Source organism: Pelecanus crispus, chromosome Z (assembly GCF_030463565.1).
Source record: "Pelecanus crispus isolate bPelCri1 chromosome Z, bPelCri1.pri, whole genome shotgun sequence".
NCBI lineage: Eukaryota > Metazoa > Chordata > Aves > Pelecaniformes > Pelecanidae > Pelecanus > Pelecanus crispus.
Window position 1 is genome coordinate 18,244,297 of NC_134676.1, and position 20,942 is coordinate 18,265,238.

Genomic DNA, 20,942 nt, shown 5'->3' on the forward strand with positions numbered 1-20,942 from the left:
AAAAGCAAACAGTTCTTCTTTCATGGTAAAGCAAAACTTGCTCAGTTATAAAGATATTGGAACCAAAAAATATTCATGGCTTTATTTTTTATATATTTTCTTCAATTTATTAATAATCTTTCATATATATTTATTTATGGCTTTGAGCAAAGACAAAAGAAAAAATCTAACTCATCCCTGATCATACAGTTATTGTAAGAATCAGATCTATAGTCTCCCCAGCAGCAGTAAGATCCAACCTTTTAATTAATACATTTCATCCTGTACAGATGTGAGATTTCGTACGTATGGGCTTACTTATGTACAGAGAAAACAGGTCAGTTCTGAAACTAGCAATGGACCTTTATATTACAGGAATGTGAGTCATTTGTTTCTTAATCTAAGTATATATACATTCATACATACATATATATATATACGTATATAATTTTATACCCTGTACCATTTTTTTTAAATTAACATACAAATCCTAGATATTGTCCACTCTATTACAAAGTCATTAAAAATTATTTATGGTTTCACTGAAAGACCATGTGAATTAATATTTATTCATAGTGCTTAAAATAAAATAAAAATATATATAAAAATATTTTGCTACTAACCCCATTTCTCCTATCAAATGTAAACCTTAAACAGTTTGAAAGATCAGTATATGATCTTAATTAACTGACAGAATTTGTTAGTATTAAAATAATATAAGGGGTATTGTACTGATAAATAAATGGTCTTGCAGCGTATCCATAATGTTCCAAACACTTTTAAACAATCACTTCCCAATATTCTACTCTGGGCCACTTAAATTAATGGCAGCAGCATGTTAATGGGTTAATTACATTGATTGTTGTTGGTGAGTGGGAGTCAGCAAAAACTGGAACATTTTTTAAAATTTTTATTTGATCTACCACTTTAGTAAAAGGCATAACAGGCAGCATGGGTTCAAGCTCTGTTATCTTTAGAATATGTACTTGGCTCTCAAGTACATCTGGATTCACTGCAGTAGTTTGTGATGCTCTAATTTTCCCATGTATTGTTAAACTCAGCATTAATGGGAAAAGAAGAACTCCTTTGCATTCACTTCCTTAACATGAGTCAGCTGGGTTTTAAGCAACAGAATATAGCTTGTATCATATACATAATGCTGATTTTTCAAGGAGTTAAATTATGACACATTTAGTTTCAATCTCTATTTAATGTGACAAATCAGGCACAAATGATTACGAAAGAAGTTATTTTTGTGGATAAGATAACATGAAGGTTTGAGCAAACAAAACAAAACATTCACAAAACAGTATGCTTTAACCCTGCTTTCTGTCACCATTTCCTTTCTGTTTTGAAGACATAAAAAATAATAAACCTCGTACCTATGGGCTATGTTTGACACTACATGCCTTAGGATATACTATCCATTTAATTACAATATACACAGAGCAAATCGTGCATTTCCAGACAGACTTGATGCTATATTATATTTATTTTTGTAAATTAACACCACAGTCAACTACAAAACTACAGTGAAGACACAGAAAGCACCTGAAAGCCTAAATCAAGCTGTGGTTTACAAATAATCCTTTAAATGAAAAACCTCACTTCTAGACTTAAACCATAGATTCAAAGCCAGCATTATAGGAATTTTAAGGTAGACACAATTAATGAATGGTTATTATTTTCTAGAATACTGTAAAGCCTTTTCCTACAATGGCTGACCGAACTTATTTTATTGTGTTTTTTTTGGTTTTGTTTTTTTTTTTTTTTCCCCAAAGCATGCATGGAATATTCTCAGATGCTACTGAGGGCAAGAAGAAAAATGATGGTATTGGTGAAGTACAAGCGGTTTGCAGGATCAAGCTTACAATTTTGCATAAAACATTGCATGTAAAAGTAACATTGTCGGGTTTAAGCCATTGCGTTACAGTTTAACAGTTGTGTTGCACTTAGCTTTAACAAATTTTAAAACTGTAAATTTTGAAGTGAAGAGCGGAACCTAAATTCCTAAACAAAGACCTTGCAATGGTACACCACACAGCAGCTATTTTTGTTTGGGTCTAAAAAGTTATTTACAATGGCAATATTTATAGTCTTTGTAAAAGTCTTTAGCAATGTGAAGATCGAAGTCCACCCAGTTTTCTGAAACAACAGAAGGGTTGACATGTCGTGAGGTTACAACCTATCCAGAGGAGTGCTAGTGCCAGCCTTTTGACTCCAGCTGTTTGCAATTTTTTTCTTTCCCAATCTAATTCCCAATGGAAAGTGCTAACATATGAAATGCAATGGGAAATAACAACTGAATCCTTCAGGAGAAATTAACAATGTGTATGCAATAAATGAAATAATAAAGGTTCAGAATATCACTTGGTTAGTGCTGTGTGTTAGGTAGACTGGTATTTCTCTCTTTTTTTTTTTTTTTTTAAAATATACTTGTTTGAAGTTTGTTATTGTGTTAACAATTTCCCCAAGAAAATAGCAAACTTCATAAACAGAGAAATCCGTTAGACTGATTTTAGAGTTGAAAGGTTAAAAATAAGTAATATTACAGCTGAATTTAGACTTCTTTGATGGTTGCAAGAAAGGAAGACATGAATTCAAACAAGTTTTTATAATCCCCTTTTTTTTTTTGAGATATATATATTTTATATATATATAATTTTTACATTCGTTACGTAGGGCAAAGCTGTCTAAAGTATTTTTCTCATAGTAGACTGCCGGGGTACATTAGGAAACAGGCTAAAACAGTTCCGGGGATGGCGCTCGGTTCGTTACAAGTCTGTTGCTCGCAGTCACCAGGGTTCATAAGTTTGATGCGAACCGCAGTTTGTCTCCCTCGGGCTCTGTGCTTAAGACTGTGGAAGAATCCCTTTGCAGGGGGGCTGGGGGCGGCGCGGCCCCCCGGTTCGGGGGGATGGCTCCCGAGGACATCTGTCGGAAGAGCGAGACCCGCTGGGGGAGGGTGGCCCGGCCAGCCGGGGGCACGCCGGGGCCGGGGGCCGGCTGCGGGAGGGAGGCGAGGGACTCCCCCACAGTGGGGTGAGGCCTGGCGATCAGGGTGGAGATCTCGTGGGGCAGGGAAGGCTGCGAGGCAGAGAGGGGCCGCACCTCCCGCGTCAGGTTGGTGTTGTGGAGGGCCTGGGTGCTCTTGTGGACCTCGTTCTTCGGCGCAGCCCCGGGGGGCTGCTGGGGCGCCTGCGGCTGCTGCTGCATGAGGGAGAGCTGCGAGGCCGTCGGCGAGGCGTACTGGAAAGTTCGGCCGGTCAGAGGGCTCTGTACGGGAGGGCTGCAGACGGCGGTGGTGTAGGAGCAGGGCGAGAGGATGACGGCCTGCTGGGGCGTCTGCGTGCTGGGCGAGGGGGAGTGCAGGTTTCCGTGGGAGAGGCTGCTGGCAGCGTACACGGGAGGGGACTGCGTCCTGACACGCGATGACGAGGTGGAGGTGCTGGAGTTCAGGGCGGGCATCTGCTGCAAGCTCACCGGGGTGATGGTCTGCACCATCTCCCTGTCGTGCTTCACAATCTGCTTCAGGATCTCGTTCTCCTGGTTGTTGAAAACCCCAGTGTTGAGGTCCTTCTGGAACTTCTGCAGGAGGATGGAGTTCTTCTTCCCTTCACAGAAAGGCAGAAGAGTTAGCCTGACACACAGGGGCACACCCTGGCCCTGACTTTGCCTTTCAGCCCCCACCGCCAAGGGCTATATCTTGCAAACGCCTCAGCCAACACCAGGCTGAGCAGGGCCCGCAGCTCAGCAGTGAGCCCACCGCCATAGGCTGTGCCACACCGGGCACTGCCGCAACTGCTCACGCTGGCAGGCAGCTCCCGACGGCTGGCCCCCACACATGCCCCATCCCCCGTCTCTCTGCACCAGCACAGCAGGCTTTCCGTGCCCGGTCCCCCGTCTCTCTGCACCACCACGGCAGGCTTTCCGTGCCCGGTCCCCCGTCTCTCTGCACCACCACGGCAGGCTTTCCGTGCCCGGTCCCCCGTCTCTCTGCACCACCACGGCAGGCTTTCCATGCCCGGTCCCCCGTCTCTCTGCACCAGCACGGCAGGCTTCCATAACACCACTGCACTCAAAGACACCTGGACTTGCTGTGCCTCTTCACTTGTTGTGTATTGCTATTACTACAATCATTCTGAAAATGTAACCATGGTAATTTACTGAACAACAGGGTGGAAAAACCCATCGGGCTCTGCATATATAACGTCTTTCTCTCTCATTGCAAAACTGGCCTAATTTCCACTAAACTGTTACATAAGTTACAAACACATCTGCCATTTCGCCCATTCCCTGGAACTAATTATTAGACATTAGTAACCAGTGAGCACTAGCTTGCAAGAGATCATCTTTTTTTTTGTGAACTAATACGAACTCACAGATAATGTGACACCTGCTTGCACAATAAAGACTGCTGTACACTGTGTCCTGATGTCTGCTTGATGGCTCTCAGTGTCTGCAAGATGTAGACATTATTCTGTGTTACCACACCCACAGGAACACAATTGCACTCAATTGTTCCTTTTTTTGATAAAATGGTTCAGATTTTATCTTTCGTCCTGTACGGTTTTCATATTGTAAACACAGCACTTCAGATAGGATTGCTACTCCAAGAGCAGACTGGACTTTACTACTATCATTATTTAAGCACATATTACTTAGAGTTGGACTGCATTTCCAGAGAGTCTTGAGAGACAAATTGTAAGAGTTTGAAAAGTCTTGATAACATAAATAAATGCACTGAGCGCTCACAATGTGCAAAATACTACAACAGGTCTACTAAATATTAGAAACCTCTATACCTGTATTTCATTTCTTTACTCTTGCTATATTAAAGAAAACATGCTTTCTTCCAATGCCCTGCAATTGTTTCTGTATTCACTTTGAAGAAACTGCAGACATAACTGTATTGAGAAAGAGTGACGTGGGGAAATCCTTATACTGGAGTTTTCTTGTGAAGTTGAGGAAACACCACCAAACAAGGAAAATGATTTTTTATACATAAACTGCATGTTAAAACCAGTGCCGGTAATGACGATCAGACAGCAATTCCTCAAGCAAAGACCATATATTTTATCTAGTATGTCATATTACTGAGGTCCAGAATGCCTGAATGCACAACAGCAGAATTCACACACCCTGTTTCGATAATCTGCCATATCCTTCTGCCTTTCACTTGGATATCATTGGCCTGCTTTTCTGATTGCAAGCAGATCTGAGTAACACCACTGTGCAGCCATCAATGCTAACAGTGCCCATGTTGTGAGGAAAATGAGAGCCCTGCTGCAAAGGATTAATTCACTTCAACAAACATGGGTTTGTGAGTGCTGAGAGGCTTCAGCTCTTCCCAGCATTATAGATGTCATCTGTAAACAATTTATGTAGGAAAATGTCATCTACTGGTCATGAAACAGCATAAACCCTATCAAGTGCTGAAGGCAGCAAAAGAACAATACAGGATTAATTAATAATACTAATGATAATTGAAGTATACAAAATAATGCTCACGGCAGTATGAGAGCTTTCTAAAACTCAAAGTTTTTTATTATTTAAAAGTGAGATTGCAGAATTTTTTATCTGGACACGTCTTATTCAAAGATGAACAGAACATTTACTGCAGTGTAACAGAAACAAAACTTTAAATAAGGGTTTAATCTGGGCATTTTATCCTGCAACTCAAGGAAAAGAAAAGGTAGAAAGGTTTTAAGAATATCTAATATGGAAAAAAAAAAAAATACCTATCCTGTCAAGTCTATCAATTGCCACTGTTTCAAAGGCCCTCCTCATCATAGGGTACTCCTCCAGAACCTCGTTGAAGTTGTCCACCGAGAGGGAATATAGGCGACAGTACGTATCTGCTCGTACGCTGGCAGTTCGACGGCCCTTGGTCAAAAGGCAAATCTCTGGGGAGAGAAAAATTCAACACACAGAGAAAATAAAGTGCGACGTGTGAAACTTAAAAGCTAGGAAGTGACTCAGTGCTAACAGGTAATAATTCAGTACTTAGCAGCAATTTTTCTATTGCTGTTTATGCAAGGTTGCAGGGACAATTCTGAAGGTGCTTGATTCTATTTTTGCTACTCTGAAAAATAACTAATGTCCCTTAAGAGCGCTGCTTATAGGTTTTCTTGGTCTGAACTCTGATTTTATCAAGGTTTTTTGAAGAAATTCTTTAAGCTGTGAGAAATGATCCATCAGCTGTCAAACACAGCTTGCTGACTCAACCCAAGTGATTCTATTGATTTTTTTTTTAATATCTAGCTGACATAAAGGACCAATTCCTTTAATCATTCACCATATTTACTAAACTAATTTAATACATGATGTAATGATATTTGAATATAAGAGGTGTTCTAAGAAAAAATGCTTCAAGCAGGAAAATGCCTTCTGTTTCCTTGGGTTTTATGTCCTCAGTATTTTGGGAGGGTAAACTTACAATTTTAGACTTTCTTTTCTCATTGGGCTAAAAACCAGAACCTTTTTAACCTCTGCTTACTCCATTTGATTAGTCTAGTAGGCTTTCTCTGCAAGTGCCTGCAACAGGAATTCATCATTCTGGAACAGTGGAGACCAAAGCCATGTGGAGAGTCCCAGGAAACAGCCCCAAACTTAAGACTACTGATTCCCAAACCCACAGGAAGAGGGTTACAGATAAAGGCCAAGGTCTATGTCTGAGGCTTGTAACAGCAAAACATATATGGTAGAATATTTATTTATATTAAAACACAAATAACTAAAAAGTGAATTGCAAAAAGAAGTGTTTGAGTTGATCCCATTTTCAGCCTGGGGAATAAGAACACATTTAGAAATATCAGCTCAGGCAGGGTGAGAGATAATTTCCCTACTCAGTTCTAGCAGTCAAGAGCAGTGAGTTCGTATCTGTTCATATTTAAATACTAGCCAGGAAATTGTCTCCTACCCTGCTTGTGTGTCTGTCACAAATGATCTTTCTCAATCAACTAGCATTCTCCAGTGTGAAAAATGAAATATTCTTCATTAACAAAAATAAAGAATTCTACAGGCTTTAATTCAGATCTATAAAGAGCTAGCATAGTTCTCTCTTTTTTTATGTCTTTAACAAAATACACTTTTTATTACTCTAGAATGTAAAGAACCTTGATGGTTTTTCGTCTCATGCTTCTTGTTGAAGAATTTCCACGTGCCACCTATTCCTGAGGGCTTAGGGACTAACATGCTTAAATAATAGTGGATAAATCTAAGTAAATTACCATGGGACCAGTATTAGCACAGAATGTACTTAAACCCCAACAGCTTTGGGGAGAATTTATAGACTAATGGGTATTGTAAGAGTCTTGACCTAATGTCCGTCACAAAACTTGATGCCCATGAAATAATGACAGTGTAATGTAAAGAGCCAGCCAGGTGAAATGGAAGTGAGTCCTTTCCTCTTCTATCCCCTAGCTGACCCTGACCCCTTCTCCTTTGATTGAACCCACTGCATTTTAGTTACAAGAGTGAGAAGGACATTTTGCCCAAAGGGAGCAGTTAAATGCAGTGAATGCCTGCTCCATTTCCTAAGATATTCTTTAGATCTCACACAGAATAAAGTTTTACAATACACATTTGAATTTAGAGATAACTGGCTGGAAAATCTGTGTGACTAATGATCACTTCTTGATTTGCAGCTCTCTTCACTTAAATTTGCTGCAAACAATACTAGAGACATAAGGAGGTGTCTTCTGCTACATGGAACTAATAAAAGTACTTGAGTTTAAAAAACGTCACATGCCCAAAACAAAACAAATATTGACTATGGATCCCAACCATTCTAAAGAGTGTAAAAAAATTAAGTACTGTTTTCATCATTATTACTCTAGAAAAATGCATTTTAGATTACTTCAAAGAGAAAGTTGGGAAGAAACCATAAGAGACAATGTTAGATTTCATCACAGGACAACAGGACCATGGAATTCATGGATGTTGCTGCAATAAATATAATTATTTTTTTCCTCTTCTTTCATCTTCTGTTATTCTTGTCAAGTAAGGGGAATAGAAAGAATCACTGAAAACTACATGTCATATTCTGCAAACCCTGTCAGCCCACAACTTCTGGTTGAAGAACACCTTTTTGGAAGGCTCTTAATAACCATAATAGAGTCTTCTAGTTAGATAAGATAATGAAGGATGAGTCAGAAAAGATATGACAAATGTCCCAGCACCTAGAAACTGATCAGGGAGTGCCACCATGGAGCCTGCCTGCTCAGGAAGCAGGGAAAGCTTTGTGTTCTCAGCTCCAGTTGAATGCTCTCATTCAAAAGATGAACTACAGCCTTCTGACAGAAAAAGTAGCATGTGATGAATACCCTCGTAATGCTCTTCCAGAAATGTTTCTTGACTTATTAGAGTTGTATTATAGTCACTGATATATCATCTATGTTATTTTGTTATACGTATCAACAGCATCATTTATACTGTGGCTGCTAGACTAATGTGCTTATTAATTGTATGTGTTCTGCATTTAAGTTAGTTTCATCTATTAGCTATTTGTTTGGAACAAACTCTCAAGCATAATAACACATAATATATGAAAGCTCATTTACTTGGACCAGAGAGGAAGAACACAGAATGTCAAAATGTGTTCCCATCAAATACTTGTGTTCTTTTAAATAAATCAAAGTATTTTTTTTTAACAAATAAGTAAACAATAGATTTAATGAAGAGAACACAGTAATGAAAGTATCCATGATATATTTAAAGTGAGTCTTAGTGGCATCAAGTACAGCAGGTGCCCTCAACAATTATGATCTCCTTGATGTTCAATTGATTTAAACAGACTATGAAATACAAACAATAGCACAGGAGTGTTCAGTGAAACACAAAGGGCACAGGTTATTTTCAAACAGCTTGGACAAACAAGGTTCTCTATTAGCACAAAAAGAAAGCAGTGGCGGCATATTACTCACTAATATTCCCATGTGCGGTTGGCATGGTGCATTGCATTCATGCTGACACTTTCAAATACTTCTATCCTTCCTTTCCAAACAAAAGAATGTCTTCAATTCCAATTAATAATTATGTATTAGGCTACAATGAGCCTGCAATTCAACTCTTAATGCAAGTTTTACTTTAGTTATTTAATCTCTTTGGACAACTGTTCCCTGGAACATTCTGAAACAAGTGTCAATCAATACACTAATGAAAAATGAGTATTTGAAAGCACTAAACCATTAATTTGCTCTTACAGTCCATATTTAATACAAATGTAATTAATTTGCCTGTGAAAATCACAGTTTGTGTTCTGCTAGCATCAGATCTTTCCCAAAGAACCATGCAGCTCTCAAAAGAACATGGAAAAGGGCTCAAATACAATGTACTTTCTGCTGTCAAGACATTGACTAAAAAGCACTATAGTAAAAGTTTAAAGCTAAGCCTGTTCTGAAGGTTATAATTATAATAATCAAAACTGATCACCAATATATCAGTTGCTTACATACATGGGACATGGTTTAGTGGTGGATTTGGCAGTGTTAGGATAACAGTTGGTCTCAAGGATCTTAAAGGCCTTTTCCAACCTAAATAATCCTATGGTCTATGATTCTATGGCAGTATTTCAGCAAGAACATCAGGTTCAGTTTTTGGAATACCATGAATTTCTAAAGCAGCTTGCGCATATCTGTATCTTGTAAAACAGGGGACATGTAGATTGTATTTTGTTATTGCATTAGTGTGACATAACACTCTGGATAGGAAATTCTACATACCTGAAAGACAGCACTAAAGAAGACTGATTTCAGGAAAACCTTAATGAGTTAAGTTGAATGACACAATCCATAGGATGATCTTTAAATAATTAGGATTAGTAGGCCTTTTGTAAGGGCCACAGTTTTGGTTCCAAGTGAGATCAGCTTCATTGTTCTTGTGCACTGTACCAATATGCCACTGTAGGTGATAATTTTCCCCCTCCCCTGTTGCTATGTGGTTCCTAAACATTTTTTTCTTCAAGAAAATAACTGCTGGGGATGTGGGAACAGTTCACCTCTAGTACCATTTGTGATGTTGCATTGCTTTCTTACTCTTTGCTGGATGGGTACACGGACTGGCTACCCTATTAATAATTTCCTGTTTCCACTTTATATAGACCTAGGAGAAACCCTTTTTTACTCTGGGACGCAGTACAGTTTATCTGACAGTGTGGCACCTATCCATTAACTGTCAGTTCATTTTCCATATAAGTTATACTCCCGATGTAATTACTCAACTTTCTATGTCACATTAACGCTTAACTAGAGATTGAAAAACTGCAGAAATCAAAATAACAATATGAAGTTGCCTTGCAGACAAAATGTGTCCACCAACAGATAACTGTGTTGATAAAGGAAACAGTTATGAGTCCAGTAGTTAGCTGATTCATTAAAGGACACCAAACTGCTCCTAACTCCATGGAACATATTTCTTAGCTTAAGATAGTATATACTAATATGTAGAAAATTAGTACAACGAATTATTATCGTATGCACAGCTTTGTTTTGCAAAGACACAAAGACCAGAATTAAAGCAAAAGTTCACTTTACTAGGTGAAGGAATTAATTTTTTCTAGTAATGAACAAATGAGTTAACTAGTACTTTAGCCATATAGTGCTCTCCATATTAAAATCAAGTAAAAGTAATTAGCAGTTTCTATGCATTTCTGAACTACAGCAGTTTATTAAGTGCTCTGTCCCCTTCCAAAGATGTAACAGGTTTCCCATCATCTGTCAAATTTAACATTACAGGATCTAATGAAGTGTCCTTCTATCTGAGGACAGCTGACTATTGCTTCAGTTCCTCAGCAGGAAACTTGTTTCATCTTGTAGCAGGCATAGACATTGTTGTGCAAATAGCCAAGCAGCTATTCAGACCATCTGGTTACTTTCAGTAGCAGCAGAAAGATGGAAAATCAAAGCAATTCAAAGTCTTGGGTCAGTCTGATGTATTTGGGAATTTTTCACGAGAACAGCACAGTGGATTAGAATATTGTTTCTTTTATAGAGAGCAATGAGTTACTAAACTATTATAGACAAAACTTAGATATACAAAAGCTCTGTCCATCCACGCATCTTACAATTCTTCAGAGCAAGTTTCCCAGAACTACCAGGTTTAGGTTATTCTTCTTTTTATCTTAACGTAACTCTTCATAACAGCAGCTCTTCAGCATGGTGCAAAGATCAATAGTCCTTGATTTCCTTCAAGCTACTCAAGTTGTCCACTGACCAGAAACTAGCTAATGGGCACTTTCTTCATGTGCCAGTCACAGGAAGGGACCTTCAGCTCGGGGCACTTTGCTCCCAGCTTTACAACAGGTAATGTGAGTGGTGTTTTTTTCTTTATGAAAGGACTATGTAAACTTCAAGCAACTAACAAAAGCTTCTAGACACCCCATTCTTTCAGAAATGGAGCGATTTCCCAGTTCCATGTTGACTTAACTATCTCTAATACAGAAAACAGCGAGAAGCTGTTTCAAATTATAAAAATGTGATTGCTTTAACACATACTCCTGCATTTCTGTCTCCTTTTTCTTTATTAAACTGTGGAAAACATTGCATCTATCTATAATTTTTTTCTAACTTTTTAATATATTCTTTTTATCTTTCACTATATTATCACCAGTGCACAAAATGGAAAACCCAGGGACATGTTGATTTTTGTTATAGAAACTAAAATGACTAGCACTAGCTCTTATGATTAGTCAGAATGTAGCTTAAACCAATTTGATAAGTTTCAGTAATTTATTTATAAAAAAATAGAAAAAAGATTAAACGCTATGCCACATAGCTATGCAGATTTTATTTTGCACTTGTTTTGCAAAACAGTATTTACATTCACATTAGTCACGACTGTGGAGGAAAATAGAGGAAGTGGGATCCCCCAAATCCAGACCTGTGGAGTGGATGGAATTAAAAAGGCTCAGGTAACATTTAGCTCTGAATTCAGTCCTGTATTTAAGAAACCTTAAAATATAGTCACTGCTTAGCAGGAACATTCCTGCAGCAAATCAGAGAACTTAAGGAGGAAGGAAAATGGAGACAATTACTGCCTTTTACAGCCAGGTTTGTAATCTGGACTGTCCAAAAGACAGCTATGCAAAAAGCAAACCTTTTCTCACCTTATTTACACTAAATATGGAATTGCAGTCAAGACAGTTTGAGTGTGCCAGAGTGAGCAATAGCATACAGTGCCTGCATGACCTCTTCATTTAAAAAATGCCAACAACAATTGTAAAATTGCTTTCAGATATCTGGGTTCATAACCGGAGAGAGGGTTCATGAAGAAGGCCTGCATATACTGCTGAGTAGTTGCTGTTTTGAAGAGGGACTGAAAATGGCCAATTACAATTAAGGGTCCAAAACAACTTCCTTAATGCCTCAGTTTCAGTCTCCTGTACTTTTTGAACTATTTACCTAAACCTAATTTAAATGTATCTATTTGTGATAGCTGTTGCCCTTATATAGTCATCCAATTAAAACAAACAAACAAACAAACAAATAAACAAACAGGTTAGTTTATTTCACATTTTTATTGCCTGTTTGTAGTCATTTGAAATTCCTGGCTCTGAAGACCCTGACACATGAGGTCTCAGCATGTTCATTGATAAATTTATTTTATTTAATTTAACTTAACAGAACAAACAAAAGAAATAGAAAATGTGCCCTAAAGAGCAAGGTTGAAATTGACAATTTTTTAAACAGAAAAAGATTAGAACAAGGTGAATTACTTCTCTATTAATATAGCCATTAAAAATGCAAAAATGTATTTAATTCAGTAAGTTAGAGACTCATGCTTACTGACTTGTGAAACTGTCCCCTCATTGCAAGTTAGGAACATGATTCTTGTTTGGAAAGATGTGTCCCTGCTTGCCAGCACCCTTACTGGCTGAGATAATTTCTCCATCATGAAGATGTCCTATATGTATCATGCCATGTATCTGAAGAGAGGAAGAGAATGCAATGGAGACTGAAAATTATATTTGCTTCTATGTTTGAGGATGATGTGATGCTATGGCGTAATAGCCGATAGTAATAATAGGGATTTTAGTCTTCTTGAGGCAAGAAACGGTCAGTAGGGAAAAGAACTAGATGATAAGAGATATCAGCACTCCCCACACACAGCCTTTTACCAGTCCCTTTCATCCAAATGTTATTCTTGGGACACAATCCCCACATTTGGAAAAAGGAGGGTTTGTCTCCAAAGCCACTCTGAGAGAAGAAGGAATCTTCAAAAGAGATGAGTTAGAAGCAGCTGGAGACAGGTATCCATGATGAACATTTTATAACCATTTTCCTGATCGAAAATACAGGTGAAATATTATTAGTTCTTTTGCTATATTTCTTTCCATTACTCTCTTCCCTGAGGGTCTCCCTCCCAGGCCTTCATTTGCTTAACTTTCGTATATATATGTCAAAAGTTTGGTACAGTAAGTGGTCTAATTAGAGTGGTCCTAGTCTTTTTTTTTTTTTTTTTTTTGTCTAATAGTATTTCTAATTGGCAGACAGATACATTTGTTTTGTCTTCCAAAAAGAATTGCGTAACTTTCATTGAGCCAAACTTCGATAGGATTTATAGAGGAATATTTATTTTTAAAAAAATTTCATATTTATTTAGGGTTTGTCAACAAGCCTGAAATTATGCTTCTTTCATTACTTTGCACCAAATTTGTCTTTTATGCCATCTACCTATGAGAAGCCTGTTTCTTGAAGTAACTCTTGTTCTTATCAGTCCATTTCCTTGAATAAAGCTTAATACACTACTTTATAGCAGCTCTGAGAAAAGCAGTGTGATAACATGCTACTAATTTGGATGTTTGGAGACTTACTCAGAGCAGGCCTCATTATTTCCATGTGAAATTCATTAAAACAATTTGGCAGAGCTTTTAAAGTATTATCTACTGTGATATAAGTAAGTGTTGATACAGAAAAAGACATTTTGGGCATATATTAATTATCAAGGCACATTTGGATGCAATAAGCCAATCCATTTTAGCCATTCTCTAATGACTTTTGTAATTTTTGACAAGCCTGATATATAACTGGATGTCTTTAAGTCCTCATTTTTCCTGTAAATTTAATGCTGATACACTATTCAGCATAATTCAATGTAATATGCTTAATATATATTGACAGTGTAATTTAATTCTTTTCAGAAAGGTTGTTAGTCATAATTACTTTTACATCAAGACAGACAGCCAAATATGCATGGTTAGAATACAATTGCCTTTATAAAAAGTGGCATGTTATCTCACCAGAGACATTTTACGTTACATCCTGACCTGTCTTTTCTTTTTTCTATCTGAAGGTACTGAAAATAGCTGTAGTCAAGTCTTCATGACTAGAGCAAACAGAAGCCAGTAACATTTCCTACTTCCTGCCTATTTTCTATTGTCAACTCAAATTCTTCTGAAGAAAGCTCTCTTTGATAGAACAGAAGGTTAGAATCATTATATGAAACAGAAATGCAAGTCCTTATTTTATCTTCAATGCTATTTATAACAGAGCATCCACATATTTTTATTGTACTTTAATGAAGTGTTCTTTCTAACAAGGGAGACTAAGATAGTCTATTTATTATCGTGTAAAACTTCATAATTTGACTAATATTAATTTTACTTTCTTTAAAAAAAAAAATTTGAGCTTAGATTCTAAGATAATGTGCCTAAGTATAGATTTAGCTTTCATACTGGCCAGGTCAAAGGCCAAAAGTGATTTTGTGTAATTCATTTATGCCTACTTTTGTTCAGATGGATGCCTATTCCCAGTTTTGAAAAGCCATTTTGTGTACATTCAGTGTTATGCTTTTGTCATCTTGAGTTTGGCAAACAATAACAGTTACAAATTAAACCATTCAACTTGAATTTAAGTGGACTGTAAAAAATATTGCACTTCATTTTTTTTCCGTTAAATTATTAAACAAATGATCAGAGACCATCAGTTCTGAATTAAATATTTAGATTAAACATTTAATCTAAACTCAAATATTTAGTTTAAACTCTACTGTGTAAAATTGAAGGTACTTGCAAAATCATCTTCTGGTTTATCTGTGTTGGCCATCTCAGGTTTCCAAGATATGCAGATATCATATTTTGCTGGTGTCTAGTTCTTCAATGTATAAAATCTAAATTAAAAATTCAGACTTTTCATGAGTTTGCAGAATTAGAATTATAATTTGGTTTGAAGACTATGTTATTTAGATAGTGAGAATTATTATTAGCATTATTATTATTATTAAAACTCCTAAAATCAAACCCACTTCTACTTTTTAGCATGACAGAGTAAGTTATTTTCATTCTATCATCTTAAAAAGCCTCTTAGACTTTTAAAAATAATATTCTGTCTGAATAGCAAGAAGTTCTTCTGACTGCATAGTATTTTCTGTATAAAATATAGTGTCAAAAGAACAACATAATGCAGCACAAGAAATTATGCTAAAACATGAGGAAATGTAGCCTCAGAATGGCAGACTAGTCTGTGCCAAAAAGACTTTTCATTTTTAGGATCTGTTGCAGACAATACGTTTGGAAAAATGTTCTATACTGTTCACCTGAATACTATTGTATCAATGAGTTGGTATGGAGATCTGGAGATCCTGCTCCCTTAAAGCATTTAATTGTGTACTTGCCATTAAGAATGTGAACAATCACACCTCAGGGACACTACTTATAATTGTTTGGATTGGAGTATGAATACTGAGAAACTTAATTCACCACCACCTTGAATAAGGAGTAGCCATAGGCAGTATTTTTGCACAATGTAAAACTGTATCTTGTATCATATCGTCCAGATGTAAAGCAGTGAGCAGTCAGGCACTTTAACAGCACTTTCTCTATTTATAATCAGTATTATACTGCAAATCTTTAAAAGTAGTCTATCAAAAGGAAGGACCTAGAATGTATCCAGAAAAAAATAAGTGGCAAAATATAATCTAAAGTGACACAACATTTCCCATGGTATTATTTTCCACTGCACTGGTCTAAAATATACTGACAGTTGCTGTTCCAAAATGGGGAAAAGATCCATAAATAATAGGTGGGTCAAAGAAGTTCTGTCTAATTGGCCTTCTACAAGCTGAAGCAAATGCAAGATAAAATTTATTAGAATTTCAAGTGTGGAAGGATTACTGTTAAAACATTACTAAATAATTTAAGTGAAATAAAAGATTTAATAATCTAAAATATTCCATGACCTACATGTTTTAAAAAATAAACCGAATATGTCTCTAGGACATATTCTGGGAAGATGGAGATGAGAATCTGATTTCTATATATAATTTTGCTAGATGAATGATGATATCCAGCACAGTTAGTGATACCTGCCTTTGAATAAGTAAAATAAAACATGTATTTGTCTCTTATTACAACACGAGGCAGACCATTACATTTTCATATTCATATTCACACACAGCAACTCTCATATATATATCATAAAAAGAGTTTTAAAAAATCACATGCACTTCTTCATGTTCAACATACCTACAAGCTCATAGAAAAAAATATTTCTAAGCAATATGAGTTTTAGTTAGTCTACAAATTGATTTATTGAATGACTCCAAGTGGCAAGATACCACTGGGATTCCCAATGGGGGAAGAATGCAGAAAAGAACAATGGGGAGGGGGAACTGCAATGGACACATCACAGATTGGGCACCATGAATTATTGTACACTTACCTACTGGAACTGGGAAACTCCCTCCATCTGCAAACACAATGAAACCTCCATGGGGCCCCCAGACCTAACTCATAAAAATATACCTACACTTCCTACTCACTCAGTTTGGATTTCCCTAGCAATATTGGCATTCCTTTAGCTCTAACACAGTATCTGTTAAAAACAGAAAAAAGGGGTTATAATTTTCCTGGAACATACATCTAGGTTGCTGAATAAAGGAAAGCCTGTGTAAACACAGGTGGGAAAACAGATGGAGAAAGGAAAAGATAGCAGGGACACAAGTCTTATCATGTGTCCTTTGAGGCTGAGGGGAATTTTGCCAGTGACTACAGCAAGACCAGGATGACACCACAGTGAACAATCAGCCCTCTGTCCACCAGCAAGAAAGCAAATGAAGTAACAGCAGAGTCCTGAACGTGTTCCCAGAAATCCTCCTTTTAGTAAGTTGCACTGAGCCTTACCAGTTGGGTAGTGCTGGATTTATTCCTTTCTTTTTTCTCTTTGTAGGCATGTCAGCCCCACCTTAACACACTGGTTAAACACAAAGGCAGTTCAGCATGTGCTTAGCTGGATCAGGACTGCATGCCCAGAGTATTTCCTCTGACTCCACAGGGCTGGCAGCTAGAGGGGAACAGGACATGGTGAAACCACTCCTGCTCATCAACATGCTCTGCAGTAGCTTTGGGACAGCTTTAACCTTTATGTTTGCAGGGGTAACAACCTAGGGAGAGTTAATAAAATGGCAAAATGCTGCTCTTCTCCTTTGTTCCTGAAGCAGGAGCTTGCAGTCCATAGTGGCATGCATCTGAACACCAGCAGACTGGAGCTGGGGTTAGGGGTATGCAGACATGTGGAGGGTCACAAGGCATCAAGGAGCAAAAGGCCTTTCCAGAAGGGAAGCAGAACTTACAGAGCCAGATCTTACTGTGATGACTAAAGTAGCCCTAAAAGCCATATGTGCAGCCGACTAAGTAAAAGGAAGGAAATTGTTGGAAAAATTATTTTATTAAAGCAAACCTCTTTAGTTACACTCCTGCATGTTTGCTGTTATTAATCATGAGACATTTTGAATCACCAACATAAATAACACTACTTTGAAGTGATTCTGATATAATTCACTGCAGCAAAAATCAGAATTGTGTCATAGCAGTGGCATTACACCAGTTTATACCAATATATGTTGGTATAATGTAAGTTAAATTAGTATTAGGCTCATGAGATACATTATTATTATTTCTACCCTGTAAAGCCTCAGTAAATGATGAACTATGCTTCTCTATAAGCAAAAGACTCATATTCTTGTGCTTCATCTGTAAAGACTTCAAAATCTTTGCTTTTTACCAATTTTAAGTGTCTAGTGAGAAAGAAACATGCAATCTGTTCAGTAATTCCTCCTATCACAAGAAGCCTTTGACTAATTTCTAACACAATCACCTGGCACTCAGAGGAAAAGGTTTAGTAGGACTGAAACCTGGCAGTTCCCTCCCTACTACTTACTACTGGGATTACAGCATACATGAATTTGAACTACTGAGGCATTAAGGAAATGAAACAAAAATATGCACTGAGACAGACAAAAAAATTGGGGTGGTCTGATTCTCCACTGCTGTGTACTTAACAAAGACTTTACATTTTCAGTATTGTAAACTGCAGTTACTCAAAACCACGGACCAGATAACAAAAAATTAAATAATTTAGCCATAACAACATCCTCAAAATACAATTGTTTACATTTTTCACCTGCCTCCTGATTCTTATTCTGCATCCCAGGAAGGCTGAATTCAAGTGTGTTCATCTCAAGCTTGCACTTCAACTTAGCTGCAAACACATGTGCAGTCAGGTTTTCCTACTTGGTGTTCAAAAGGTATAGATGTAAGCACCTTCCCACTCCCTTCCAGCTTCTGAAGGTTGCTTTAGTCTTGTTCAGATGTGTTCTTGCCCCTTGCATTTCTTCCCTTTCCCACTAATCTCATGCCCATGATGTTCCCCTGCACTCACAGTTCCTCTCTCTCATATTTCTTTGCACTGCTCACAGCCTGACTCCTACCCACACAGTCCCCTCTCTGTTGACCTCCACCTCACTCCCCACACTCTTCTGACCTCCCCTGTGGTTTTGTCCTATGTGTTAACATAGCCCTGACCATGCCATTCTCTCTGTCCTGGCCGCCTTCCTTCACAGTTTAGCCTCCCTGCCCATCCTGCAGCAGCAGCTAGAAGGAAAAGGTTGTAATTTCCATTGAAGGCAACCTTGTTTCCCCTCATATGAAAACTGTGTCAGTCTCAATGGGAGAAGTTTCTCTTTTATTTGTAATGAGAAAAGACACATTTACTGCTTTGCTGAAGGTAGCACCAATCCCATTCCTAATGACAGGGAACTGGAAGACATTTTAGAAAACAGGCAGAACTAGTGAAGGGAGACATAAAAAAATCCATAGACTTTTAGGAAAAATGAGTATTGCTGTATTTCCTCAAAAATAACAGGACATGGTCCTGGAAAATCCAATGCAAGCAGCTATAGAGTATTAAAACCCTGGAATTCTCCACTATTAACTGTGACTTACATAATTTCACTGACGTAGAAATGACTATATAACTGCACATTATAGTGAAACTTAGCTTCACGTATTCTTCATTGCCTAATTCCAGTCCTTTCTATAAAAACGCGCACAAGCACACCATGTGAGGACAGGGATTCTAAGTTAAGGCAATAAAAAGTTACTGTTTTCTTTAAGTGCTGGTAAAAGGTAAAGGAAAATGCATTATCCTGAATCTTCACAAAACAATCTGTCCACCAATCCACATCTGTTCAAGACATAATTTATGGCACTCTCTTTAAAACATTTCCTCTGTGGTCATTACTGAAAGGTTTGAAAGAGCATAGTCAACCTCAGATCGCACCTTTTTCTGAACATATTTAACATCTAATAATTTGGGGATATTGTTTTTTAATATGTTGACTGCAGATCTGAAGGAGCATACGCCGGTCACTATTTCTCATATGCTCCCTTACATATTTTGTGTATCCCCTTGAAGGGGTAGTGGGGGTGAGGAGGGTACATGGCCTAGGGAAAAGGATAGTACCAGAAATTACTTTCAATTTCTTACTAGTACTTGGAGTAGACACATAGGATGATAACATCCTTCAATCAGCAGTCTGAAAAAAAACTTGTTGGGATGAAAATTAGGATCCTGCATGCTGCTGGGCTAAGTAATGTTCCCACACACAAAGTTCAAAATGAGATTTATGAACACACATGGAGGTTAAGGGATAGGACGCTCTTCCCACAGGAATACCAAGGAACAAACCATAAGATCTCTGTGGTTACTGTCTTGTACTTACTTCTTCCCTCCAGAAGGGAGAAGCCAGTGAGCACACATGAGGAAAGAGGCAGCCAGTAATGAAGCCCAGATCTATGAAGGGCTCTATAGAGTCACCACTCTGCACCTCCCTCAAAAGTCAACAGAGAACATAAAGCAGAGGTGAAGTGTAGTCTGATTAATCTATTCCATTGACGGTTATCCAGGCACATTCTTTTTGAGAAGAATTTCCAAGCAATTGTAAGGTTTATCTAGTTTCATGTGAGACTTGTAACATTCAGATCCATAGGGAAGCCTGTTTTTTAATTAAGAGCAAAGATCAGGCAAAAGAATTTAAATGTTCAACAGCATCTGAGTGTTCAGACCTCCAGCTATTTCCTCTCTTTATTACTGCAACTTCTGGTTTTCCAGCCTCTCACTCTCCCAACAGTCTCCATTCAAACTTCTCCCAAATACTGGGAGAACCCAGTATTGCAAACCAAAACCACTGTTTTGGTTCTTCTTAAATCTTGGCTTTCACACTAACCTCCAGTTCTCCAACAACTCTGGGGTGTCAGAAGCTTTCTACTAATACAATGTCGTCAATACCCAAACATTTTACATATTGTAAGTTTGATAAACATTTTCCAAATCCAAGGTAGGATGTTGGTGAAACCCTCCATGAGTTCTGGAGGTGAGCCTGCCTCTCCAGGGACTCCTTCCAAATCTCCCCAGTGCCAGGGCCCCTGGGAAACTCAGCTCTAGAACACACCTGTCATCCAACAGTTAGTATCTCTGAGCTGGGACTGGGAACTTCCTATTCATAACAAATTTAAAAATTGAAAAAGGATCCATTTAGGCATGGCACATGCCTCCCACCTGTGTGTCCTTCCCTTCCTTCTGAAAGCACAGATGATGATATTGATTTATTGTGCCAGACCTGGGAGCTATACAGTTGAAGATTAAGTTATAAGTTGCAGCTTCTTAAATGATATCTCAGCCTCAGAT

General features: G+C 37.8%; 1 protein-coding gene across 1 annotated transcript in view; it reads right to left on the bottom strand.

Moving 5' to 3' along the window:
• Positions 1–2,784: 2,784 nt before the first annotated feature.
• The window catches only part of HCN1 (hyperpolarization activated cyclic nucleotide gated potassium channel 1), a 198,721-nt gene continuing 180,563 nt past the window's right edge, over positions 2,785–20,942 (bottom strand). The window contains exons 7-8 of the mRNA XM_075726555.1: positions 5,721–5,885; positions 2,785–3,593 (exon numbers count right to left, since the gene is read on the bottom strand). Coding sequence (XP_075582670.1) covers positions 2,785–3,593; positions 5,721–5,885 — 974 coding nt within the window. The remainder of the gene's footprint in view (positions 3,594–5,720; positions 5,886–20,942) is intronic.